The sequence below is a fragment of the Eretmochelys imbricata genome, chromosome 22 (genome assembly GCF_965152235.1).
Source record: "Eretmochelys imbricata isolate rEreImb1 chromosome 22, rEreImb1.hap1, whole genome shotgun sequence".
Taxonomy (NCBI): Eukaryota; Metazoa; Chordata; order Testudines; family Cheloniidae; genus Eretmochelys; species Eretmochelys imbricata.
Genome location: NC_135593.1, coordinates 8,053,305 through 8,080,875, shown reverse-complemented (window position 1 = coordinate 8,080,875; position 27,571 = coordinate 8,053,305). Strand labels below are relative to the sequence as shown.

Sequence of the window (27,571 nt, the reverse complement as noted above, 5' to 3'; positions counted from 1 at the left end):
GCGCACTGCCCCACCAAAACATTGCTAACCAGCCACGCCATGCCCACCTGAGGGCACTGGGCTTCACGTCCATTTGTGGTCAGTTGCTGAAGGTGAACCTAGTCACCCTGCATCCCACTTCCAGTTTGTTGAGCTGAAAGACTTGCTGTTGGAAAAAGCAAAAATGTACTCACATGAATTTCCTTTGGTGAACGCTCCTGATACACGCTAGTTTAATTTTGTTTGAGCCAGTGCCATGGAAAATCAAGGGGGGTGGGAGGTGTCTGATTCAGACTGATTTTTCGCATTGCTCCAGAATTTGCTGGCTCCAGGCAGCAGTACAGTTTGTGTGTGTAACAAGGTTCCCAATGCACTGAGCATCCTTCCCCACTAATCTCACAGGGACGGTTTCCCAAAGAGGCATTTTATTTCTTGTGGGGCAGATACTAGAATGTGCATGCCTGATCCACATAAGAGGAGAAGAGTGTCAAACTCTCCAGGGCTGGGAGCAAGGTTTTATCACCAGAAGCCCCCTGGCTATGTAACTCTTTATTAGCAGAGATCGCAACCACCCTGAGCCAATGTGGCGTACAATACAGATGTGTTTGCACAAGCTTTCCCTCAGTGACAAAGGCTGGTGAGGTCCCACACAGGAAGGAGAAAAAAAAGAGAAAAGAGAGAGAAATAGTAATGGGGACAGAGGAACAAAACAAACTTCCTAGTAAATAATAAAGGAACATCTGGAAACTGAGCGGTGGAGCCTCCCTGTCCCATCTGGACCATGCAATTGTATTACTGATCTCAAACTTGGTGCCCAGACAGCACGATGATGGATGTATTATACATCACAATGCTTATACACCATGGGGACAGGCCAAAAAAAAAAAAAAGAAAAAAGGAAAGAAACAAAAAGAGGACCCTTTGGAAGAACTACAATTCCTGCAGTTCTTTCTCAACATTCCTCTGTTCTAATCACCTGAAATTTGCAGGCATTTGTTTATTATTCACTAAAGCTAAATACGAAAGCTATCTTATGTAGTAAATCATGCCTAATCGACAAAAGTTCACTGGCAGAGATCTCAAGAGCATCAGGACACTAACCAACATGCCTCTCCTCCGGAAGCCCATCATACACAGTCGGCACTTGAACATGAAGCTCTCGTAGTCGGTGGAAGCTATCCGAGGCTTGAAGGTTTTGGAGCGGCTGATTCGATCAGCTTTCTTAGCTTCTCTTTCTGGATTATGCATCCTTTGCATGTGCTCTCGGAGCTTGTCTTTCCTCTGTTTAGGACAACAGTCAGAGAGGAAGAAAAATCAATTTTACAGCATTTGTTTGTTAAAGGGGTGGACAAAATACATACCACAGAGAGGTCCATTCTTGGAACTGTCATCTCCAATAATGGAGCAGGCAGCTAAGATATGGATGGAGCATGGCATGCTGGGAACTTTTGCTTCTGTGGGCTGCACTTCATTATTAAAGAAGCTGACAAGAGAACTGGATCAATAAGAAGCTATAGAACCTTTCATTTCTAAGTTTATGGTTGGCAGGCACTGAAAGCTGTTACCTGGCTAACACTAATTCACTGGTCTCTGAGAGATGAGCTGGTGGGTCTCAGTCCAGTTCCCAGTGGCAAAGGGTTCCCATGACTACAGGTTGGCACGAAATGTAACCCTCGATGGCAGAGCCCAACTGCTGACTAAGCTGTAGAGGCCAAGTTCCCTCCTCCCCCCCTAGAAATAGTTCCTCAAAGGCAGAGACGAGGCTTGTACCTCCACTGGCTATATCTGGGTAGAGGTCTCAGGGCTGAATTATGGGACTTTTCACAAACACATGCAAAACATAAGGGGAAAATACAGAGGGCAGCTGCAGTTTGCTCTGTTCAATGCAAAGATGCACATGTATCCATTTCTAGTTATCTTCCTGACTTCAGTGGGAGTCCTACTTAAAAATGATCTCACTAGGTGGCCCACTGTTGTTGTACATTTTTTCTACCCAACCCTTTCCATTTACGCACCTCTGTCCTGCACTGTGCATAATGGTAACAATAGCTACTAGGGCTGATGTTATCCATGCTGTGAAAGGCTTTATAATAATAACAATGTTGTAATATTTTGCACTTTTGCAGCAGCTGTCATCTCAAAATGCTTTACAGGCATTGTTATCCTTCTGACGTATCATAGGCGCTATACTATTACACCCATTTTACAGATGGGGAAACTGAGGCCTAGAGAGATTAAAGTGACCTCCCCAAAGCCACACAATAAACCAAGATCACAGCTGGTAATGGAAGCCTGGAGTCTCGACTCCTGGGCACAGCCAATGACACAATACTTCCTCTCATTAACAGAGCATTTCCGTCACTTTTCCTCTAAAATAACCCTTTCCCTAGGCAGCATGAATGCCATTGTTTTATTTGTCCTTCTAGTTTGATGCTATGATCACATTTTGCTACACTTCTTAACTTTTCAGAGGCTGAAGCAACTTACAGTTTTATGCAGTGGTGACCAAACTCACAACATTATTGTAGTTTGGATCTTACCAGAAAACTCTCACACGTGTTTATTAGATTTCTGCTCCCCTTTGGTCCAGTTCAGTTTCATACTGTCCCTTTAAAAATCTCTACACCAGTTTAATTCCATCTGTTCTATACTTAGAGTTCTAATTTTAAGATCAGATGTCCATTGCCACTTATTATAACTTATTTCTCGTGGCTTGTGTGGAATATTAGTCCATTGGTGTAAATGGATTTCCAATAAAAAAGATTTCCGAAACCAAGTAATGGGAAGCACAATGTTGGGGGCACTTTGCACTAACGCTGTGCAACAAAGTGACTCTACAAGTGGATGGAAGGAGGATGGACCTGCCCGTTGGTGTTAACAAGCTGATCACAAGCAAGAGCTCAATAGTTTGCTCAGGCCAGAGAGAGTAATTCAAAAATGTATGCCGCAGCATGCACACTGCATAGATTGGCGCATGCAAACTGCGTGCAAACCTAGCATGCCTACAGGTGCTGATTGCTTCCGTTTCTGGGAAGGCAACCTTGCTGGCAAAGGAGGGAGAGAAAGCTGTCCCGGCATCGCTCTGGGAACACCACAGCCTCGTAGAGACCTTACCTTGAACTGCTTGCCACAGGTGGAGCACAGGAAGTCCTTGCGGTCCGAGTGTCGCAGCATGTGGAGTCGCAGCTTGTCGGGACGGCAGAAAGCCTTGTCGCATTCCGTGCACTGGTAAATCTTCTCCGAATGGAAGCTGCGCACGTGCTTCTTCACCTGGCAGCGAAGACCACAGAGAAAACTCAGGGCACTCCGGATGTGGAGCAAACAGACCACCGAACCGTCGCAGCAGCTCTTAGCAACACTAGGGGGAGACTTGGTTACTGCTGAAGCTCTGTTCTTTGGATAGAATCCATCAGCACAAGAAACTGAACAGCCTTGAATAACAGTTTCCAAGAAAACATTAGACAAAGCAGTTCCCTAGAGGTGCTTTGGAATCCTACTCTCTTGCACACCTGGGAGATGTGGAGATGGGCCAAAAGAGTTTTTAAGAGTTCTCTAGTCTGTCCCAGGGAAACTCAATTCTTCAGTGGTTTACCAGAATACTTGGGGTCCTGATAATAGCTTAACAGATGCTAACAGCATAATGAATGAATCCTCATAATCTTTGTTACAGATCTGCATGGACACTCTGATCTCCCGAGGAATGATTCTCGAAGGCACCTGCAACTGCATGACTGGGTATTTTAAAGACGATAAAAAAGGATGGCTGACGTAGTGGCAACTTTTACCAGACCAACATCTTCGAGTTACACAGTCAGCTGATGCTCATTCCCTCTATTTCTTTCATTTGAAGGAAATCTGAGAACACAGATTAATTCCTTTTGATCAGAAAGAATTAGGTGGTGGTTACAGTACGCATGGGACGTAGGGAGCAATTCATTTTGAACACCTTCCGGCGTGCAGTTTCCTTTGCATGTTTTAGGAATGTCCTTTGCCTGGTCAGGTGCACAGCAAGATCTGTAATAAAACAGCTAGTAAGGCTTGGAATTCCAAATCCCAGCATGAAGAGAACAGGACCTTTGATGCAATCCTTATTTTCCTCCTGCACCATGGAGCCACTTGGTCTCTATATCTGCTCAACAATAATTACTCAGGGACGTAGACCATGATTTCTGATGATTAATTCCCAGAGTGACTGGACTTAATTATTCATACAACAGTATATGAAAAAGTGGAAAGAATTTGGTAACCTTTCTCTTACTAGATCAGTTTAACTGAAAAATTGATGGGGGAGATGGTCATAGCTTAGGTAACCAGCTTGTTATTTTCTTTCTGCTCCATGTTAATAGAGGCTGGATTATTTTGGGGATGGAGGGTTGTATTAATAACCCCCCCACACCATCTTTTCTTCTATGAACTTTTGGATAATGCCTATCAGTTCCTGGATTTATCACTTGACTTGAAACTGGATTTCCGTGTTTAGTCTCAGGTCACGGTACCTTTGTGAGATATATGTCATCTTCTTTATTCATGTTAAGTGTAATGAATGTATGTAGGGTAGGTTTACATTTTTCTCACCAAGCAAGAAAACAGTACTCTAAAATGTCTATCATGTCTTTCATCTTGAAGGACTCCACAAATTGCACAAAGGGGTTACATCACCCACCACTCAAGCGCAGCTACTTCTTGCATGGAACATGGAATTGAAGAGGAATATACTCAACTGAACCTACAGGAGGAAGTTAGGGAAGCAGAACATACTGAAATGCTCTGGAATTACTGCCCTGGACTCAACAGCATTACTCTTGCAAAAAAGGCAATGGGATTTTAAACATATAATGCATTTTAATATACAAGTTCAGCAGTTAGGGACTGTCATAAATATAAAGGGAAGGGTAAACACCTTTAAAATCCCTCCTGGCCAGAGAAAAAACCCTTTCACCTGTAAAGGGTTAAGAAGCTAGGATAACCTCGCTGGCACCTGACCACAATGACCAATGAGGAGACAAGATACTTTCAAAGCTGGAGGGGCGGGGAGAAACAAAGGTGTCTGGGTCTGTCTGGGGGATGCTTTTTGCTGGGGACAGAACAGGAATGGAGTCATAGAACTTAGTAAATAATCTAGCTAGATATGTGTTAGATTATAATTTCTTTAAATGGCTGAGAAAATAAGATATGCTGAATGGAATGGATATTCCTGTTTTTGTGTCTTTTTGTAACTTAAGGTTTTGCCTAGAGGGATTCTCTATGTTTTGAATCTAATTACCATGTAAGCTATTTACCATCCTGATTTTACAGAGGTGATTCTGTTTACTTTTCTTCTATTAAAATTCTTCTTTTAAGAAACTGAATGCTTTTTCATTGTTCTTAAGATCCAAGGGTTTGGGTCTGTGTTCACCGACGCAAATTGGTGAGGATTTTTATCAAACCTTCCCCAGAAAAAGGGGGGTAAGGTTTGGGAGGATTTGGGGGGAAAAGACGTTTCCAAACGAACTCTTTCCCAGTAACTGGTGTTAGACGTTTGGTGGTGGCAGCGAAAGTCCAAGGGAAAAGGGCAAAATAGTTTGTACCTTGGGGAAGTTTTAACCTAAGCTGGTAAAAGTAAGCTTAGGAGGTTTTCATGCAGGTCCCCACATCTGTACCCTAGCGTTCAGAGTGGGGAAGGAACCTTGACAGGGACAAGTGTACATTCTGATGTCTACTGCATCCAGCAAGAGGGAAGAATCTGTTGTGCCATGCCTCTCAAACAACCATGTGCGATCAAGAATTCTGCTTCACGTTGTCCAAAAGACTGCACCAACACCACTACACCATGCTGGGGTATTGGGTCACTACTGACTGAGAGGGAAAAGTGCCATCTACAAAATGAACGTTACCACTTCCTGCAATGCTGTCAGTTTTCCCATCCACAAACTGATCCTGCTTAGCTTGTAAGAGCATACAGACTTACAGCATAAGCTGGCCTGAATGGAATCAGTACTGAGAAGCATTACACGTGCCCAAGGTCTGGAAGCCATTGCTTGTGGTCAGCATGGCACTCACCTGGATAAAATCGGGAAAGCGCTTTTTACAGGTAGGGCAGGTGAAATAGCCATCATTGACATGGATTGCCACGTGATCTTTAAGCAGGTCCAAGCGGTCAAAAGATTCAGGACAGAAAATACAGGAATATGTTTTCTGGTCCAAGTGGAACTTCATGTGACTCTCCAGAGCGCTGCTGTTGATAAAACCCTTATTGCAAATGTCGCAGGTCAGAGGGCAGTTCCCCTCCCGCCCATGAAATCGCAGGTGCTGATCCAGCTTGTCCTTCTCCCGGAACGCCTTCCCACACTGCAGGCATTTGAAGGGACGGAAGGACTTTCGGATGAATAGATGCTGAAGAGCTGCATTCTGAAAGACACACCCAAGAAAGAACATCAGTGTTTATTATCACATACAGACTTTACATACAAGTATTGTCAAATTTAAGTGAGCCAAGATATTGAGCAGTTAAATCTCAAAAGACCCCTTTTGAGGTAGAAATGTATTATCTCCATTCTACAGATGGAGAAACTGAGGCAGAGAGTGATTCCAAGACTTGCCTAAGGTCACACAGTGAGACAGTAGCAGAGCCAGGAACAGAACTCAGGAGTCCTGAGTCCCCATGCCCTGCTCTAAGCACATTTTGATATACAATTTTTCTGTAACATAAACTCACTCTTTCCTCTCCAGGGTGGGCTTGAGCCTGAGAGATGTTGGGAACCTGCAACTGATCTCTCAGGACGAGGCTCTGTGTATTTATATTTGTAGATGAGCCACCACATCGAGGCATCTCCCAATTACTCATACGCATTGTCTGTTAGCAGAGCCTCTGGGAATCTGCAGCCTTTTGGGGGGGTCAGTTTCTGCACCACGGAGCATCAGAGAGATCTGCAGCAGTGGTTTAGCATGGCCCCAAACTAATAATGCTGGATCAAGTGGATCTCTGTGCTAACCTAAACCTTCTCAGTATTATTAAAAAAGAGGAATGGGAGTTTCAAAAACATTATAGCAGGGCCAGATAGGCAGCTTCAAGAGCAACACGTAATATCTTGTGAGGAACCCACACAATTATACCCTTAAACGCACACTGTGTGTGTGTGTTTGTGAGTGAAGTAGAGACGTAAACACACTCACAGAGAAACACATACAGAGTTCTGGTAAGAGCTTTGGTAGAATTTTGTGGGCCAATCAAAGGTATTTGATTATATCTAATCAAGCATTAATTGCATTTTTATTCATTACAATGTTTAGACATTAAACTCTATTAAATGCATATTTTAAATTAACTTTCTAATGTATCTCCTGCTATTGTTCTTCCTTCTCTTTCCCTTTTCCTTCATTCCATTTTTCTTTCTTTCATTCTCTCTTTCTATCGTATATCTTTTCTTCTCTCTCTCTCGTCCCCTCTTTCAGTGTCTGTTTTCCTTTGATCTAGTTTTCCTATAACATTTAACAACTGCTGTTTCTTTCCTTCTCCTGCCTGCTAGATTAGACAAATCCAGCGAAGCCCTGCTCAGCTCCTGATCTCTGCTCTGGCTGCTGTAGGAGCAGTCACAGCTGGACTTGCAAACTGTGGAAATAGTTGGTTGCCCAGTGGGCCTGCACTTCAGTAGTGGCCAGGAACTTTTTATGCTGGCTGGCAGTGCATATGGGAGCAGACTACCCTGACAAATATGAAATCTCATATTACATTGCAGAAGACTGAAATGGCCTGGGGATTCTGCCATTTCTCTCGCGGTGCTATTGACATCTAAGGAATTTTTACACTCCTTCAAGACAGGATCTCCCGTCCAGTGTTTACTGTTGTCTCCTTTTCACTCAGCTTCTCTAATTTTTTTTTTTAATCCACATCCATGCTAGCCAGGGAAACAAGGCTAGAATGCTGCTAGTTACTGTGTTTGAACATGCTTGTTGTTATTAGCATACTTTAGAGTAAACAGAGTCTTAAAGAACAAAATTCCCTGGTTAAAACCATCTCCACTCTCCTTTCTTTATGGGACTTCTTGGCTGGCATGCACTGCTACTCTTGAGTCAGTGTCAAAAGCAGATACTGATGAAGCAGGGTTCAAAGCTGCTTTGTCAGAATTAGAAGACACCTCAGCAGTTATTCTGGAGTACTGGGCTACAGACACATGAAGAGAATCTGAATGGTTCTCTCCACTGTCTAAACTGTAAAAGGAGGAAACCATGCACTCTTTCCAGTAAAAGAGAAACATAAGAGCAACTGTTTATAGAAAACTAAAAAACACTATATATATATATACACACACACACACATTTCCCTTTTCCCAGGTAATCTCAGACACCATCCCATGGCATAAGGAAAATTTCTAGTCACAATCAGATGATTTGGAATGTTCAGCGACACCAGTGATTAATTTAGCTGAAATCCCAAATGCCTTATAATGGACTTCACTGGAGTTGGGAGTCACTCTTATACTGGAGGCATGTTGCTCTGTTACTGAGTCAAATTTTGGAGTGGTTGGTCTTTATTTTAAGACACAATAATACCTCAAATTCCTATAGCACTTTTCATAGAATCATTGACATATGGGGCTGGAAGGGACCTCAAGAAGTCATCAAGTCCAGCCCCCTACACTGAGGCAGGACCAAGTAAACCTAGACCATCTCTGACAGCTGTTTGTCCAAACTGTCCTTAAAATCCTCCAGTGATAGGGATTCCACAACCTCCTTTGGAAGCCTATTCCAGAGCTTAACTACCCTTGTAGTTTGAAAGTTTTTCCTAATATCTAATCTAAATCTTCCTCGCTGCAGATTAAGCCCATTACCTCTTGTCCTACCTTCAGTGGGCATGGAGAACAAGTGATCACCGTTCTCTTTATAACAGCCCTTAACATATTTGAAGACTGTTACGAGGTCCCCCCTCAGTCTTCTTTTCTCAAGACTAAACACGCCCCTTTTTTTTAACTTTCCTCAGAGGTCAGGTTTTCTAAACCTTTTATCATTTTTGTTGCTCTCCTCTGGACTCTCTCCAATTTGTCCACATCTGTCCTAGTGTTGCACCCAGAGCTGGACACAATACTCCCAGGGGAGGCCTCACCAGCGCTGAGTACAACATGACAATTACCTTCAGTGCCTTACATGCAACACTCATAAAAAACACACCCCAGAATGATAATAGCCTTTTTTGCAACTGCATCACATTGTTAATTCATATTCAATTTGTGATCCACTATAACCCCCAGATGTAGCAGTTCAACCACCTAACCAGTTTCCCCCCATTTTGTCATTATGCATTTGATTTTTCCTTTCTAAGTGAAATACTTTGCACCTGTTTTTACTGAATTTCATCTTGTTGATCAATTCTGCAATTTGTCAAGGTCATTTTGAATTCTGATCCTGTCCTCCAAAGTGCTTGTAACCCCTCCCAGCTTGGTGTCATCTGCAAATTTTATAAGACACTCTCAACTCCTTTATCCAAGTCATTCCTGAAAATATTAAACAGTACCAGATCCAGGACTGACCTCTGAGGGACCAAATTGGACACACCCTCTCAGTTTGTCAGCGAACCGTTGATAACTACTCTTTGAGTATGATCTTTCAACCACTTGTGCACCCACCTTCTAGTAATTTCATATAGACCACATTTCCCTAGTTTGCTTATGAGAACATTCTGTGCAACTGTGTCAAAAGCCTTACTAAAATCAAGATATATCACTGCTTCCACTTGGCCAGTAACCCTGTCAAAGAAGGAACTTAGGTTGGTTTGGAATTTGTTCTTGACAAATCCATGCCGGCTCTTCCTTATAATCCTCTTAACTTCCAGGTGGTTAGACACTGATCGTTTACTAATTTGTTCCAGTATCTTTCTAGGTATCAAAGTTAGGCTGACTGGTCTGTAATTCCCCGGGTCCTCTTTGTTCCCCTTTTTAGCCAAGGATCTCAAGGCACTTTGCAAATATGAGAAATTACACCTCACAGTGTCCCTGGGAGGTGTTGTTATCTCCCCTTTACAGATGGAGGAACCGAGGGAAAGGAAAGTGAGGTGATTTGCCCAAAGTCACACAGAGGCAGAAACAGAACCCAGAAGTGCTGACTCACTGTCCCCACTTCTAACAACTAAAACCATTTCTCTTAAGAAACACTGGGCCAAATTCAGTCCTAGAGTAAGCCGGTGTAACTCCCTATGTGCACTTACACAGTGATTCAATTTGTCCCATAATCTTGGGTTTACATGTTTCTATTGTTTGTATAACAATTTACTTGTGCTTTGAAATAAAAAATGCATAATTTTCTGCTAGTTACAGGGATTTACCAGGAAGTCAAACAGTCTAGACAGATGGAATTCAAATTTCTATCTCCTCCAATACTGTTTCTTAATGTATTTAACCCAAATACTTTATCAGAATGGCAAAACAGAGGCCTGATCCTCATCCAGAATAAACTGCCAAAGCTCCATTGATGTCAAAGACGCTATACTCATTACCCCAGAGGAGGCTCTATAAACAGGCTTTTGCGTACTTTTATACTCTCCTCCGTTTATCTCTTAGAAGTTTAAAAATCGTATTTCTTTTCTTATCACTTCTGTCCTTTGCCTTTTTCACCTCTAAGTGTAATGAACTGCAGAATTTGAAACAATGAAGTCACACTCTACATGGTCGTATGCAAGTGTTACAAAAGATCTACCCTCAGTCAAAGAAAACCATAGACAGCTACAAGGTGGGGGAAGTAACGTATTTTGTTGGATTTTATTTTATAGATAGCTACATCATTCCGATTCCTCACCCACTGCCAATGAGGCTCTTCCTTGATGGGGTAATATGTAAGATGTGACTGAGAACTGAAATGAACAAAGTCTTTTAGAAAAGCAGTCAGGCTTGGCTTTAATTTCAGAGCAAAATTCCACTCTCAGAGCAGCCCACTGCATCTTGATTCAGATTTTGCTGCCCTTATATTCATGAATGTCCTAGCAGAGGCGATCAATGTGGGCCAATAATGATGTAAACATCTGTTCACTGGGAACTGGACTGAGACCCATTTCATGCAGGCCAAAAAACATGTATAAGATGGCAACAAGTCCCTTCTCCAGTTTCTTCTGATCAGGTTTGATGACCAAGAAGGTCATCAAATTTGGAACAGATGACCAAGAAGGGGGAAAGGTTCTGATTCCCAGCTACCAATTCCATGATCCATCCCGTTTCCTTTTCATATGGTTTAATGGAGCTGGGTGTAAGCCAGTCTTTAATTATTAGAAATCAGGATGAGACCTAATGTGGGGGGAGCAGATTGCTGCACATCTGTGGGATTTTTACACCTTCTTCTGGTACTCATATTGTATTTGAGACAGAATATTGGACTATCTGGACCCTGGGACTGATCCTGCATGGCACTTCCTGTATACTACTCTGTATGTACAATTACATCATGACGATGCCAGATCTGCTCTGGAGATAGTTTGTTAATTAAAGAACTATTGTCAACTAGTTACAAACCCACACTTTAGATTTTGAAAAAGGTAAGGGGATTTACAAAACCTATTATCAGTACCTATGTTTCTCTAGTTGGTGGTGGTGGTTTTGTGGTTCGTTGGGGGCGGAGAGGGGACTGCTTGTTTGTTTTCCATTTAGTTTTGGATTTAAAGGTTCCCCTTTCACTATGTTATAAACACAAACACTGCCCTAAGGTGCTAGTGCCATGAGAACCAGAAAGTGAAACTGACTGGGAACGTAAGTGATATTGACCAGACTAGTCTCAGCCAAAACTGAGTGATGTGCACAATTTTTGTATGTTATTTTGTTATTCAATGAATGTGTTATTTCTGTAAGTATGCTTAAAGATATCTGATAAGCATATTTTAAAATATAAATAAATACATAATATTTTGCATTTACATTCAAAGTAAGTAAACAGCAATAGTAAAAGTATACCTGATTTTTTAAATTCTCAAGGTTGTAATAGCTGTAGTTGTTATTAGTAACATAGATAAGGGATTTTTTTTTTATAAATTAGTTTTATGTTGACCAGTGTCTCTTTAATTATTGCTAAAGAATCCAGGGTGAAATCTTGGCTCTATTGAAATCAATGACAAAACTCCCATTTGTCTTGAATAGGTCCAGGATTTTACCCCCAAAAGTTTCAACAATGAATGTTTGGGAGTAGTTGTTGAAATATATTTATCAACAACCAAGTGATGCCTTTTTAAAAGCTATTTATTTAGAGGCATTAGTATGGAGCTTATCACCACAATACCTGTTAATAGTCATTACAAGAAATGCTAAATCACTAGAAAACTAGATATTTAGATGAATCTATATGACTGAAGACCAAATTTAAGGAAGTTTTAAGACGGGTAAAATTTGGGACCCAAGGTACTTGAAAATGTTTCTTTCAAATTGCATGCAACTCCATATTAGGTATTTCCTAAGTGGGAACTGTTAAAAGCACTAGACAGAAAGGTTTAAAATATATTGTTATGGTGCACACTCTGCCAGACTACTAAAACCACCGAAGACTAACATAAACTACCAAAATCAGGTACACAGAGGTGCACCAGACAGACTTGAATCAGGTTCTGAGGCCACAAAGGAACAGCCCATTCAATACCCAGCTTAAAGTTTTGGATGATCCATTTAAACATCTTTTAAAGAGCTAATTATTATTAAGTCCTTGCAGTGGATCAGTCTGAAGGGGACTAAGAGAAACTATGCAAACAATAGTTATTGGGATGACACCCAGTTTTGTGCATGATCTGTACAAAAGAACAAACACAAGACCATCAACAACGCAGATTCCATCTGGAGACATTAAGCAGAGGTTGCACAAAACGACATGGAAGGCAATTTTGTTTCGTTCCATTAGGTTAGACACAGGATAAAAACCAAACCTACCTGCAGCTCCAACTGAGCAGGCAGCATTGGGGGAGAGAAAAATATTGATGTTACGAAATGGACCGTAAAACAGAAGACTTGACTTCGGCAGTCTCCTGTGGGTCATTCTCAGTCAGGGCCAGATCTGGAAGTCCTAGCTCAGTCTTCACTCAGGCAAAACTCCCAATGAGAGTTTTGCCTCAGTAAGGACTAAGCAGGGAGTTCAGGATTTGCCCTTCCGTTAATAACTGCCTAGAAGGAGTTAAAGGGTGAAGATGAAAATCACAGATAACCTTTAAGACACAGTGTCTTTCTGCCTTTCATGTTTTGTCAGATATCGTGTTTATTAAAAATTATATAATGAACCCTGCAGAGTTTCAGTGAGAATGAAATGTGCCTGGCAAGAGGTGGTAGCTATGGGAAGATAAAGAGGTTATGGATGCCAGAATCAGATTGCTGAGAAGTAACGGGTAGTGATTTATTTAAGTGCTGTCCTACTGGTCGATACTCGTCAGAATTTAATAATGTCTTACATTTCTATTGTGCCTTTCAGCTTGAAGGATCCCATTGTGCTTTACAAACTGCACCTCTGTCCTGCAAGCTGTTCTGCATGAGTGCAGGGCATCATCCACACGGAGCAACTTTCAGGACCAAGCCTCAGTAAGTACAGCCATTTCTGAAATGCATCCAGAGAGTGGCAACTAACGAACACATTGGATGGTGCACAACAGTGGGCAGGAAACATTTATTTTGACCAAGGACAATGATGTAATCCCCCATGTCACAGTTCAGGGCAACTGCACCTGTATTCTCCCCCTATGTTTCAGCAAGAGCACCCACTGGCTCCCCTGGCCATCACCTCTCTTGAAGGGAGACATGCATCTCATGTCCTTCTGAGAGGGCTATTTCCAGGCTGAGCAGTTCCTTGCCTTCACTGTGTTATTCCCAGCAGAGACAGGCTGCTCAAGCTGGCCTGCTGGCTTTCTCTTCAGAGATGGCTAACAGTGTGACTGCCCACAGGTATAGTTACCACAAAGCTCTTTTTATGCAAGCCTCTTTTATTCTTTAGGTAATAGCACGACAGACAAAATACATTACAAATAATAAAAGAACCTACGCACATGCTAATAGGCTATCAGAGATCACCCCAACTCTAAAATGGGCTCCGGCAGGAGCAGTCCTTCAACACCCCACCAAGGTTTCAAGTTCATCATAGCTTCATCTCAGAACAAGCACCTAGTGTTATGGTGTCTCATTAGGCCCAGTTCTTCCAGCCCTTCCCTGCGGATTGGGACCCGCCATGGGCCAGGGGTCCTGTCTAGTTATGGTATCAGGAAGAAAGCCCTGGGCCTGTGTAAAACCAGGCTAACTTTCCAAAAGTTGTTTCTTTGTCTGTCGGTCCCTGAAGAATCCAATTTGAACTAGTATATCTGAACCTTTCCAGGGAGGAGCTTCAAAGAGCTGATAACCGGAGGAATTACATTTGCATCCCCTTCCTCCTTGAGGAGTTACATGTGATTCCACAGTAACACATTTTTAATACAATGGACCCCAAAGGTATTAAACCTAATTCAATAAGGTTTAAATTCATTCAATAAAGTTTATCTTAATTCCATAAGATTTGTCCAGAATATTGTCAGGCTGTCACACCCTACTCTTACAAAAAGTGTCCCACAGGATCTTTCGTGTCCACACAAAACAAGGCAGGACCTCAGTGTTTAAGCTCTGATCTCAAGTCTCCCACAGAGTAAACTCCATGAACTCTACAGAAGAAGGCATGTGTTGACCCTTCCAGGATTTGAACCTACAGTTCCAGTGAATCTCAGTGTTTCAAACTAGAAATTTAAACCATTAAGCCGTTCCCTCTGACTTATAGCCTAAAAATTGTAGCTTTCTTGGGAAGTAGATTTGTACCTTCCCAAAACATGCAGGATGGTCCTGATTTTGACAGGTGCTTTCCAAATGCAAGCCTTATATTTATATTGATTGTTGTAACACTTTGTTATGACAGCTTTGTATCTTTGCCATGTGATGTTGCACAAGTAAATGAAACAGAAAATGTCTCAAGAGAATTATTTACTTCATGGAATACATTCAAAAAGGTGATGTCCCTCCACATGTCTGCTTCAGGCAACAGGTTCTAGAACTGCAAAGGCAAATCAATGCCAAAGCTGTAAACAAGAAATCCAAGAGAGGACAGACAGACAAATCTATGTACTTCCTTCAGCGTGGACCTGATCCAGCAACCATTGAAGCCAATGGAAATCTTTCCATTGACTAATGTGGGGGCTGGATCAAGCCCTACATGCATAGTGCCCTCTTCTGGACCCATTGCCAGCCTTGCAGATGCATAGGTTTATGTTACTATGTTTTTCTCAAGAGACTGCATCCTACAGGATGATATAAACGCTAATGCAATGGTACAAGTGTGAATATCCATTAAGAGCTAGTTTATTATTACTGTGTATTGTAATGCAGAAGTCATTTTTTGTTATTTAAAATACAAGAATATTGCTCCCCTTTGTTGCAGATATAAAAGAATCATGTGTCATTTCTAAAGAATGTCAATTCACTGAACAAGGCGCCTTCAGTTACATCTAGGATGCAAATGTCGCAACATATGTAAAAGATTTATTATTTTTTTAATATTACTCATGCTCCAGGATACCGTTTTATGTTTAATTTCAGAGTGCAACAGAAGGAGACATAGTAAAACTGAGGTTTGTGCCTAATAAAGGCTTGGAAAAAATCACAGAAGGCCTCCTCATGATAATTATTTCTTTTAAATCTTTGACTGGAATTGTTTGCCTGAAGAGGGGCAGTCCTACCATCACCTCATGCTTTATTCCTTTCTTAAAAAGGTAGAAGAGGTTCACAAAGCTTGATTTATAAAAATAAAATTACTTTCATGTCTCTCATACAGTTTCTCAACTGTCAGGTCAAGACAAGCGCCAAGTTATTGCTGTTGAGTAAGAAATACTATTTAAGTAATCAGCGTGACTTACAGCTACCTAGGTCCAGGTCCCAGTGGGTAGCCACAAATTTTGTACCCGTTCTTTAAAAATAAATGACATTTTACATATTTGAAACCATAACTTTGGCTTCCCTTTGCTGGTTTATGACATTTCCTAGCCACACGCTGTGATAACAGGGTGCAGTGAATTGCACGCACACATTGGAAGAGTAAGTTCTGACAAATTGTCACAGTATGGTGTGAATTTTCATGTTTAAAATCCAAGGTTGAATGACAGAACTGCTCACAGTCTAACATAACCTAGGCAGCCTCTATGCAACCATCCCACATGCAATGCCCACATCCCTTCCAATGCCCTTTGAGTTGAAGAACCTCTGCTTTTAAGAACCATACATCTCTAGGGCTCTGCTAATCAAGGGTTGCCAAATGTGCCAATCTGAAAGGGGAGCTGAGGGAGGAGATCTGTGATACAAACATGTCACTGAGGAATAAATAACCACCACACTCATCTCACTTGTGACCCAAACTCAAGTTTCCAGGAAACAGGCTAATGCATGAGACAAACCAACTCCATCTCTTCCCCGTTACCTCCAAACCAAGAGTGAGACCTTCAGACCTTGTTAAATCCAGTAATTAAAGAAAACCACCTCTCTACGTATCACACCCACAGCTGTACCTTTTAGGACAGAAGTTGTACTACTGTATCTTATGCAAAATGAATCAAGACCCACTTGGGAACTGGTCCAATCCTATTTAGTGTCAGAGCTTCAGCAGCTGGCTCCTTACTCTATAATAGTTTGATCACCACTGTCTGCTCCTACCAGCCATGTTCCCAGTGTTCTTGGGTTACAGCTGTCTGGTGCCTTACATAAACACACCATTTCAAGTCTAGTGTTTTCAACAGAGAGGAAGATCGAAAGAAAGACCACTTCACAGAACAGTGACTCCTAGATGCCAAGCATTTTATAAGCTTCACACACATGTATTTTTAGTGTGACTCGGCCAAATTCTACTCTTAGTTAAGTCCCTGTATCTGTTAAGTAACACCATCAATGCAGTCACATATACATTGGTGTACAGAGAGTAAAATCTGGCTCAGGGTCCCCCTATAAGAATCATGCATTGTCTCCTTTTTTAATCCTCTCTCTCTATTTCGCTCATCCCCTAAAAATGAAGTCTCAACTTGTTTGCAGCTGTTTCCTTCTGTAATCAAAATTTTACACATGGAGGAGGGGAAAAAAAGATTTTAAGCTACATAAACCAATCTCACAATTACATTGCTTGGAGGATTATTTGCCTGAATCATTTCCCTCCCACACATGGTGGAAAAAGCAGCTTTCTCAGCTGCCACGAAGCACAGGTTCAAAGTGTTTGCGGTTGGTATGTAAAGTTCTCAGCATAGCTTTTACCCTCATAAAAGGAGGAGGTTTCCTACTCCAAGAAATAATTTTATAATTAAAAATCTTCATCATCATAGGAATGAATGGACACAATGCTTCTTTGGCAATGACTTCTAAAGCCAACACATCTGCGAGACATGCAGATGGTGCTCTGAACAGGCCATTAGTCCATGCCACAGCACTATGATTCGGCCGGCTGTTCAGAGGGCTCCTGCCTGCCAACTTGGATGGACTATGTTTCTATGAAAGAATTACTGTGCTGGAATTGAACCAGCTCCAACTGGTGACCAAATCTCACTAGCATCTCATGACACACTAACTCTTTGTATTAGGTCTGTCTTACTTTCTGAGTGAGGGAGTTTTCTGAGCTCGAGACGCTGTGTTTGGGATTTGAAGACGGACACCACACTGGAGAAAAAGACCAGCTGTTGCCTAACTGGCTAACCAAGCCTTCCACTGGCTAAAGCAAAGTCAGAGGGCGGAAGAGGGCATGGGCCACCATCATCTTCACTTACCCGAATGCGCTTTGCTCGCCGCATATCATCTGCTGTCATGGTGCTCTGTGTAGGCACCGGGCTCTCATCATGCTGCTGCTGCAGTTGCAGTGGATGGCCTTCTGGCTGTTGACCCAGTGCTGACTGCGTCTCTGGCGGCACTGGGGTCTGCTCCTGCTGTTCCAGCCCATTCAGTGTAGCCTGTCCAGCCTCATCAAACTGCCCCTTGCTGGAAAAATCTAGCAAGTCCTGAAATTGCAAATCACACAGCCAGTGATTATTTCCCTCACCCAGCGAGAAAGGCTCTAATAATACTCAGTTGGCAGGTGGTTGGATTTCTGCATATTGTAAAATGATCACACTCATTACACTGGTCTGTACGAGCCTTTTTCCGCTAAAATGTCCCATTGCTAACAGCAGCTCAGGTCCACCAGTGGTAGCAACGTTTGGAGCAGTGGTGTAGCTGGTGATGCTGGTGGAAGCCCGGGTTCTAACCACCATGTTGTCCAAGCCTGCTCATGACACAGGGGTTAAACCACAGGTGGCCTAGCTACATTAGTGCCCTACCATTCCTATCACCAAGGGAGATGAACCTGTTAGCCATAGTGGGAAATTTTAAGGAAAAATCCTAGTGTAGATGAGGCCTCAGGGGAAATACAGAGGGTCTCTCTCTTGTGCAAGTTAATTGTCAAGTGAATTGAAATATTATCGTGTTGTCATGTGCACAGCAAACGAACAGGAGTGGTGAAGCTAGGCGTAAGACACGAGGACATAAAATTGTGCCCTGTTGATTTTCATCTCTGACTCTCAGTCTCCACCTCTCCAGGCAGCAGCAAAACCAAACTGTGTGTTGAGTTTCCATTTGTTACACAGCAGAGCTGCTTTTCTGTTTCTCAGAACCAGTTCAGAAGAGGAGGGGATGTTGGGAATGAGAAGCAGAATGCCCCAAACCCCACATTCTCTTCTCTGACAAATTTCAATAAATATTCTGGGATGGAAGATTCCAATAGCTTTAGAAAAATAATGAATTGTTATATTAACTGCTTACAAAACAACTAAAGAAATTTGAGTGAGATGAAAGCCATGAAATGGGGAGCCAAGGGCATCCAAGCTCAAGAGGTGTCCTGGCAAAGCTCAGCAGTAGGGGGAGGAGAAAGAGAGCACTGCGAGGAGAAATGCATCCAGTTACAAGCCCTGAAGCTCAGTCAGGGGAGACTTTTAATCTGAGGATCCAAGGTTCAAATCCTGGTTTGGTTGATAAATTCCCACAAGTTGCTGAACTTGATGAGGAATTCCTGGTTGAAGTTCTGCGCAGGAAGTCAGACTAGATGATGACGATTGTCCTTTCTGACTTTAAAATCTATGAAAGGCTGGGCAAGACAATTCGTTTAAGCAATGGATAACCCGCAGCACTGAGTTGAGTCAATGTGAGTCAGGAGGGCATCAGGCCTCTTTCACTGTGCTCCTCAGTGTCATGGCAACTCTCCAACTCTACCACAGCTATAGTGGCTGCAGAGTTTGAGAGCCTCCTATATAAGATGCTGTTCTACACCACGTCCACCTCTCCTCCCTAGCAGCGCTGTACACAGCAGGCTCCTATGGCACTCAGAGTTGACATGGCGCAGTGTTCACAGGGTGCCAGTTGTAGAGTGTAGTAGCCTTTCTATCCTTTGGACCTACTTAATGATATTTATCTGTGGCCATACCACCCTGAGCCTTGTCTGCTACGACAAGTAGGGTTATGCCAGATCAGTACTTGGATGGGAGACTTAGACTCATTTACTTTAAGGCGAGAAGGGACCATCATGATCATCTAATTTTCCCTCCTGAATATTGCAGGCGACAGAACCTCACCCAGTGACTCCTGCAATAGGCCCATAACCTCTAGCTGAGCTACTGAAGTCCTCAAATCATGATTTAAAGACTTCAAGTTACCGAGCGTCCACCATGTATTCTACTGCAAAACAGCAAGTGACCCGTGCCTCATGCTGCAGAGGAAAGCAAAAAGCCCCTAGGGTCTCTGCCAATCTGACCGAGGGGAAAATTTCTTTCTGACCCCAAATACTGTGATCAGTTAGACCTAGAGTATATGGGCAAGACCCACCAGCCAGACACCTGGGGAAGAATTCTCTGTAGTAACTCAGAGCCCTCCTTTTCTAGTGTCCCATGTCCAGCTGTTGGAGATACAGCAGAATCCCGTGTATCCGATCTAACTGGAACTAGGGCCAGATCGGATAATCAAAAATTCAGATAATCTGGATAAAGGGAAACTGCAAGGCTGCAGTGCCATCTTGTGGCCACAGGAGAGATCGCCCGCTTCTGGACCTGTGTGCGCTGGTTGTTCGATTAATACGGAGAGCTGGATAATGGAGGGTCGGACAAAGAGGGTTCTACTGTATGTGCTAATAGCGCCCGTGGATTGGCCATACGCCATTGTAGGCAACCTCATCGTACCATTCCCTCCATAAATTTATCACACTCAGTCTGACAAAAGTTAAGTTTTTTGCCTCTCCCCTTTGAAGGCTCTTCCAAAACTTCATTCCTCTGAGGGTCAGAAACCTTTGCTTAATTTCAAACCTAAACTTGTTGATGGCCAGTTTATATCCATTTGTTCTTGTGCCAATGCTGACCCTTAACTTAAATAACTACTTTCCCTCCCTGGTGTTTATCCCTTTGATGTATTTATAGAGAGCAATCATCTCTCCCCTCAGCCTTCACTTTGTTAGGCTAAACAAGCCAAGCTCCTTACGTCTTCTCCTGTAAGGCAGGTTCTCCATTTTTCTGATCATCTTCCAATAGCCCTTCTCTGTACCTGTTCCAATTTGAATTCATCTTTCTTAAATACGGGAGACCAGAACTGCACACAGTATTCCAGTCTCAACAGTCCCTTGTATAATGATAATAACACTTTCCTGTCTCTAATGGAAATACCTCGCCTCATGCATCCTAGGATTGCATTAGCCTTTTTCATGGTTACAGCACATTGACAGCTCATAGTCATCTTGTGATTGACCAATATACCCTGATCTTTTTTCTCCTCTGCCGCTTCCAACTGGTAAATTCCCAGCTTATAGCAAAAATTCTTGTTGTTATTCCATAAACTCATGACTTTCACTTTGACTTATTATTATTCCATTTTTAAAGGTCATCCAAATCTTCTTGTATGATATTCCGGTCCTCCTCTGCATTGGCAATACATCCCTACTTTGTGTCATCCACAAATTTTATAAGCAGACTCCTGCTTTCTGTCCCAAGGTCACTAATGAAAACATTAAATAAGATTGGTCCCAAAACCGATCCCTGAGGAACTCCACTAATAACCTCCATCCAGGCTGACAGGTCATCTTTCAGTATGACCCATTGTAGACTCCCCTTTAACCAGTTCCTTACTAACCTTTCCATTCTCATATTAATCCCCATCTTCTCCAATTTAACTAATAGTTTCCACTGTGGAACTGTACAAAATGCTTTACTGAAATCCAGGCAGATTGGATCTGCATTTCCTTTGTCTAGAAAATCAGTTCTCTTTTCAGAGAAAAAGATCAGGTTGGTCTAGCACAATCTACCTTTTTAAAAGCGAAGATGTACTTTATCCCAATTGCCATTTACTGCTACCTTTAATGACTCTATCTTTCACAATATGTTCTAACATCTGGCATGCCACGGGGCTCAAACAAACAGGCCTGTAGTTTCCCAGATCACTTTTTTTTTCCTTTCGTAAATATAGATACTTTATTTGCAGTTCTCCAGCCATAGAGTACAACCCCTGAGATTATGGATTCATTAACAATCCTTACTATTGGGTTTGCCATTTCGTATGACAGTTCCTTAAATGTTCTTGGATGGAGATTATCTGGGACCCGGATTTGGTCCCACTAAATTCTTGAGTGTGGCTTCCATTTCTGATGTGGTCGTTTCGACTTCCATATCCTTGCTCCCACTAGCCACCCTGCCACTACTCACAAGCTCCTCATTACCCTTATTAAAAACTGAGGCAAAGTATCCATTTAGGTGTGGGCCCATGCCTAGATTACCTTTAGTCTCTACCCTATCCTCAATGCTCAGCTGTCCACTTCTTTCTTCCTTGTTTTCTTCAAATAGAGTTCATCCCATGAGAACAGTCCTCTGTTTGAGAATGCCTCCCAGTGGATGAACATCCCAAAGCCCCCTTTATAGCACCATTGCCTGAGCCATCTGTTGGTCATCTTAATCTTGTCTCGCCTTTGCTCTCCTCCTCTAGGGATAGGTAGAATCCCACTAAAGATCACCTGAGCCTCCATTTCTTTAAGCATCTTCTCCAGCCTGGCATAGTCTTCCTTAACACATCCCAGTGAGAATCTAGCAGTATCATTTGTTCCCACATGAATGACAATCAGTGGATTCTTTCCTGCTTTCATTAGGATCCTCTTCAGCCTCAGGTTCACATCCCATACCTTAGCTCCCTTCTGTTCTCCAGATCAGCTCTGGTGACATGCCTATCTGTTCTTCGTAGTTAGGGAGTCCCCAATTAGGTAGACCTGCCTCTTCCTAAGTGTGGCTTTAAAAGATGCAATAGAGTCATTTGTATGCAACGTATGCAATCTTCCCTCTGAGTCAGTACTGAACCAATGCCCCAGCATCACGCCAAAGGGCAGATCATTGCTCCAGATGTCGGTTTTCATCTGAGACAGAAAACTGAACCATTGATCACTTTTGACACTTTTCGTAAAAGAAAGGGCATTAACTCTAGGCCTGATGGGCACTAGAAAGAGTTTGTTGGCAAAGCTATACCAGCAACACTCCCCACCTCCCAGGTGAGGTACACCTTTTCCTGGCAAAAGAGCGGGTTTTTTGCAGGGATAGCTTATATCAGTTCCCCAAATGAAATAACCTGTACCAGAAAAAGGACCTTTTATGCTGGTATAACTGGATCTAAGGCTTTTGGCTGGTACAAAAATATTGCAAAGAATCATACCCCTAACCAACATTATTATATAGCAAGTTTCTCGTGTAGACCTGGCCCTAGTGTCCCAGCCAAATTCCTAAATTCCCTCTGCAGTTTCAACTGGAGCTGACCTTTTCCACTGTCCACCCTACACAGCTGTGTAATGCTGTCACTGCTGTTGTATTGTTAAACAGCTGCCAGGTTCCATCCCACAGCTGTTTTCCAGTAAGCGGTGAATTGCTTTGGGATAAAAAGTGCTGTAGAAATGCAAGTTAGAAATAAATTACTGTGCTTTCCCCAGGCTGAGGTGCCACGGCCAGAACAATAAAAACTAGTGGCTGAATTCTGCCCCCAGTAACACAGGCATAAATCAAGAGATTACATCGTAGATGACATTTTTCTCCCCCGCTCCCCCAAATATACCTGTGTTCCTTCTTCACACTTTTCCCCATTTTCACTGGTTACTTCCAAGCGCATGAATTTCGGTGGGCGCCCTGGCCGTCTGCCTGGCCCAAACCTCCTCTTTCCTCGCCCGCGACCTCTGCCTCTTGCTCTGCAGAACACACAGCGCTCCAAGTTAGAGAAAGAGGACATGGATTTGGATTCCACTCTTTTCCTGCACCTTTTCTAAGCAATCACCCCTGAACTACCCAGACGGTTCAGTAATAATGGCCTCCAGTATATTATAAAATGTGAAGAAACCTTGGGAGCAAAAATTGGGTCTCTGGTTGGTGCATATTTCTATCACCCCTCTAATGGAAATAAAACCCCATGCCAAACAAACATATGTCACTTGATGTGGGACTGTAGGACAAGCAGTGGAGCTACTGGCTCTTATCATGTCCTCTACAGTGACAGCTAGTAGCAGCCCTCTAGGCATCCTGGAAAACATTAAAGCCTGAAAGCATAACATCTGTCCCAAGAAAGACGCTGCTCTACTGATATCAGACAGCAGTCGGAGGGGGTCCATTTTTTACATGGATGTTTTAGCACTCACTTGATAATGAGAGACAGGGAATCAGGTTCGGAAAAAATAAGAGATATTTTCCCTCTCTCCTGCTGATCTGCCATCCATTTCTAGATTCAAACCTTTCGAGGTTTAAAATGTTTGTGGATATCTTTCTCACTTGTAATTTTTGGACATTTCTGTACTTTCGATTTCTGACCCAACAGGGAGCTGATGCACCAGAAATATCATTAGAAAGTTGGTTCTCTTGAGATTTCTAGCCCAATTCTGTAGACTCAAGAGGTCACGGTAATTTCAATAAGCATCCAAACAGCTAAAATCCTGACCCTGTTGAGGTTAACGGCAAAACTTTCACTGACTTCAATAGGACAGGATTGTACCCCTACTTCCCACATAATAAGTGCCCTTCCCTTCCTTCATATCACTTCTTATACAAAGCCACCTATGCCAATCACTTCCCCAGTGATATCTCCCTATATTCTTTTGCCTGAACCATTGTCCCATGTTTGTCTGCGTGGGACTGTAAATTCCTGGGTGTCAGAGGCCCTTTCTTTTACCAGTTCTGTAAAACACCTCGTATATCTACAGTGCTATATAATTGATAATAAAGCCAGATCTTTTGAGATTGACCTATCATTAGTGCTATCAATATACAGGACGTAAAGTGCTGGGAGTTGGGAAACTCAGTTACTGCAAAATCATAAGTACCTGCTAAAGAAGTCCAGCTTCTCATCATGGGAGTTGAGGTGCTGTTGGAGCTGTTCTGAGCTCATGAAGCGACGATTGCATTCATAACATGGCCAATTCTTCTCTTGGTCTCGGAGAACTATATTAAGTTGGAAATATCAATGACAGCATCTCAGTCATCAACAGTTAAATGTCCCAAGTTTTCTCCAAGCCCTTTTGTCCCCAGTAGTTTCTGTGGGACACATTTCCATACTGAAGATTGTGTCTTGCAATCACTCTACCATATAGCTCTATGTGGCTTGCAAGCTTCTCTCTTAGCACCCCTGATCTACAGGCTGACATCAGCTGATTGCAGAAAAATGCAGAGGGTAGTGAATGGGATTGAGGAACATTTATATTGAAGGCCAGAGACAGATTAAATATTTACACTGCTCTCCTAACAAACTCCCTATATTAAGTTGCATTTCTAAATAACAGATAAGTCTTTCAAATAAATAATTACAAAAATACAGTCCAACATACCCAGAAACTTAAGCTTGGCTTATTGGACCAGCAAAAATCAATTCCTTTGTAGATGTGGTTAAACCTCCTTGAGACTCTGAAGCAGTTATTTAAGACAGGAGGTTGCCTACTGAGGATGTTCTCCTTAGCTTAGGTTAGGTTTTGTTGTATTTTACACTGGCCAACAAAACTTCCCAGAAAAACAACTGCAACACAGATATATCATACCATTGGTACTTCGAGTACAGGACTCCACCGCCATCAGTGACCTGACATTTCAGAGAAAAGCAACCCCCAGTAATATACCCATATACATGGGGGGAAATTCCTTGCCCACTCTCTGGTAATACTCTGAAGCCCTTAAGCACGAGGCTGAATTATCCTGATTTCAGCATGTATAACAGCAAACGGAGGGCCCCATACTGGAGCTCTGGCATAGCTAAGATTCCTATTTGAATTTTTGCCTGAAGGATTGGGACCACTATAAAGTTAGCTGCCTCTTTTTAAAACAACAGCCACAGAGAAGGAGGAAAGAGAAAAGAACCAACTACCTTTCCTTTCCTCCTCGGATATGTCATGGATCTTCTGGTTCACAAACTCTGCATAGGAGGCTGCATACCACACCTGGAGCAGACACACAAGGCAAAAAGGCATCTTCTTAGATGAACCCCGAAGTGAGGGGAATTCATTGGAGGCTTTCTTAAGCACTGCATTTAGTCCTCTCATCTGACCCAATAACTTGTATTTCTCCTCTCACCCTCGATAAAGCCTGCTGAGTTCATTGTGCCCCCGCTGAGGAATAAAACAGCATTGCTCACAAAGTGTATCCATTTAATTTCCAGGTACCGTTTCCTAATATGAATCTTCATCTCACACATGGTAACCACTACTTGGAAAGGAAATGAGGTTAATCTTAAACTTAAAAGATGGAATAAATATTTAGCAGGGATTCTTCCAGAAGAGATGGTCGCTTTTCTCTTTACAGACAATATGCAGCATGGCATGCAGAGATTCATTTAAAATGTGTCTAAGGTAATAATGGATTGGAGCATCATGCTCCTGCTTCCTAAAGAAAAACCTGGACTCCCTGTAATTTAGAGAATAGGGATTTAGGAAGCCTAATGAAGAGGGAAGAGCCCTAAGAAAGACAGAAAATTACTACAGCTTGGATAAGGATTTCAGTAGAGGCAGGGTCAAGGTCAGGATTCAGAGGTTACCAACCCATCCCATTAAAAAGACTGAATTTACAAATGGCTTGTTTAGATGAGTCTTAAACAGGATTTTAGGCTATATCTACACTAGAGAGCTTACAGCAGCGCAGCTGTACCGATGCAGATCTCTGGTGTAGCCGCTCTATGCTGAAGGACACAGACAAAAGCAAGAAAATTCCTGACAGCAGCAATCAGCCTTCTAATTAGTTCTCAGAATAGATGTTTGAAATTAAAGCAGCCTCTCCCAACCATCCCGCACTAAGCTCAATTGAATTAAAATGTTTTCAGTCTGGGACAAAAAGTAACTTCAACATGTTCTTAACCAGAAACCTAAAAATTAGATTCCATGTGCGGAGTGTAAGTTTAAAAAGTCACAGGAAAGTTGAGTGAAGTAAGAGACCTCATTAGTTTACAGAGCACTAGTACTCCAGCAGCCAATGATGTTCATGTGCGGGTGGGACGAAGGGGAAGAGGAAAACAGAGCATAAAGCTGCTGCAGTACTAGTTAGGTTATAATCAGAGGAGTACAAGTCAAGATGGCTGCTAAGAGTACACTACGAGAGAGAGAGAGATCATTTGTATACATTTATTTTAAGCTTCCTCACTTAGGATCTGATCGGATGATGAAGTGGGCTGTAGCTCACAAAAGCTTATGCTCAAATAAATTGGTTAGTCTCTAAGGTGCCACAAGTCCTCCTTTTCTTTTTGTGAATACAGACTAACACGGCTGCTACTCTGAAATCTGTCTCCTGACTTCAGTGGACTGTGGATCAGGTCCCATATGCTTTACCAAGCTAAAAAGGTTAAGAAATTGCTCAGACTATTTTAGAGCAATAAATGCTAATGCTTAAGGCTTTGTCTACACTAAAGTAACAACCAAGTCCAGGGATAACAGGGTTTCAATTTGTAGCATAGGTGGGATTTTAACTGCATTGGGTATTTGGGTTATTTTCTACAATTCAATTTACATTCTTTCCCACTATGAAGGGGAATCATGATGGGTGAGCACTGAAGTCTCTTACCTTCAGTTCCTGTTTGGGCTCCACATTCTTAATTGTTGTATAATAAATATGGTGGCCATACTGGTATGCCACCAGGTTCTGCTCCAGGTGGTTCTGGGCTGGACGCACAAACATCATCCAATTACAAAGCGCCTCACTGGACAGCTCAAACCACAGATCCTCTTGTAAATCCCTGTCTTTTCTGTCACCTTTCTCAAGAGACACCTAAGGCAAAAACCAAAATACACCAGAGTAGTCGACATTCCACAGTGGTCACATAAAACAAAGGAACCTGAGCCTTTAAAAATCTGTTCTGACACCAACAGCTTCTCCATGAGGAAGGTAATGCAGCCAGAGCTGAGATTTTCACTTTCCCCACAGGACTCCGGCAACAGATGGAACTTAGGAAGGGGCTTAAAAATAGACACAGATGGGATCCATGATTATAAGGGACATGCAAAGACAGTGGTCCCTTCCTCAGATGGTGAGTGAAAGAAGTATGTTCATTCATCTATACCTAATGTACCTCTGCAAATGGGCCATGGAAGCTGGAGATGGCAAAGACCTAATGTATTAGGTTATATGGAC

The 27,571-nt window shown here is 42.4% G+C and overlaps 1 protein-coding gene across 4 annotated transcripts in view; it reads right to left on the bottom strand.

Moving 5' to 3' along the window:
* PRDM10 (PR/SET domain 10) overlaps window positions 1-27,571 on the bottom strand; it is a 73,351-nt gene that overhangs the window by 18,731 nt on the left and 27,049 nt on the right. For all 4 annotated transcript variants that reach the window (XM_077839621.1, XM_077839624.1, XM_077839623.1 and 1 more), the window contains 8 exons: window positions 27,005-27,208; window positions 25,323-25,395; window positions 24,292-24,409; window positions 23,040-23,169; window positions 17,714-17,941; window positions 6,019-6,366; window positions 3,094-3,249; window positions 1,081-1,260 (listed from right to left, as the gene is read on the bottom strand). In XM_077839621.1, coding sequence (XP_077695747.1) covers window positions 1,081-1,260; window positions 3,094-3,249; window positions 6,019-6,366; window positions 17,714-17,941; window positions 23,040-23,169; window positions 24,292-24,409; window positions 25,323-25,395; window positions 27,005-27,208 — 1,437 coding nt within the window. The remainder of the gene's footprint in view (window positions 1-1,080; window positions 1,261-3,093; window positions 3,250-6,018; window positions 6,367-17,713; window positions 17,942-23,039; window positions 23,170-24,291; window positions 24,410-25,322; window positions 25,396-27,004; window positions 27,209-27,571) is intronic.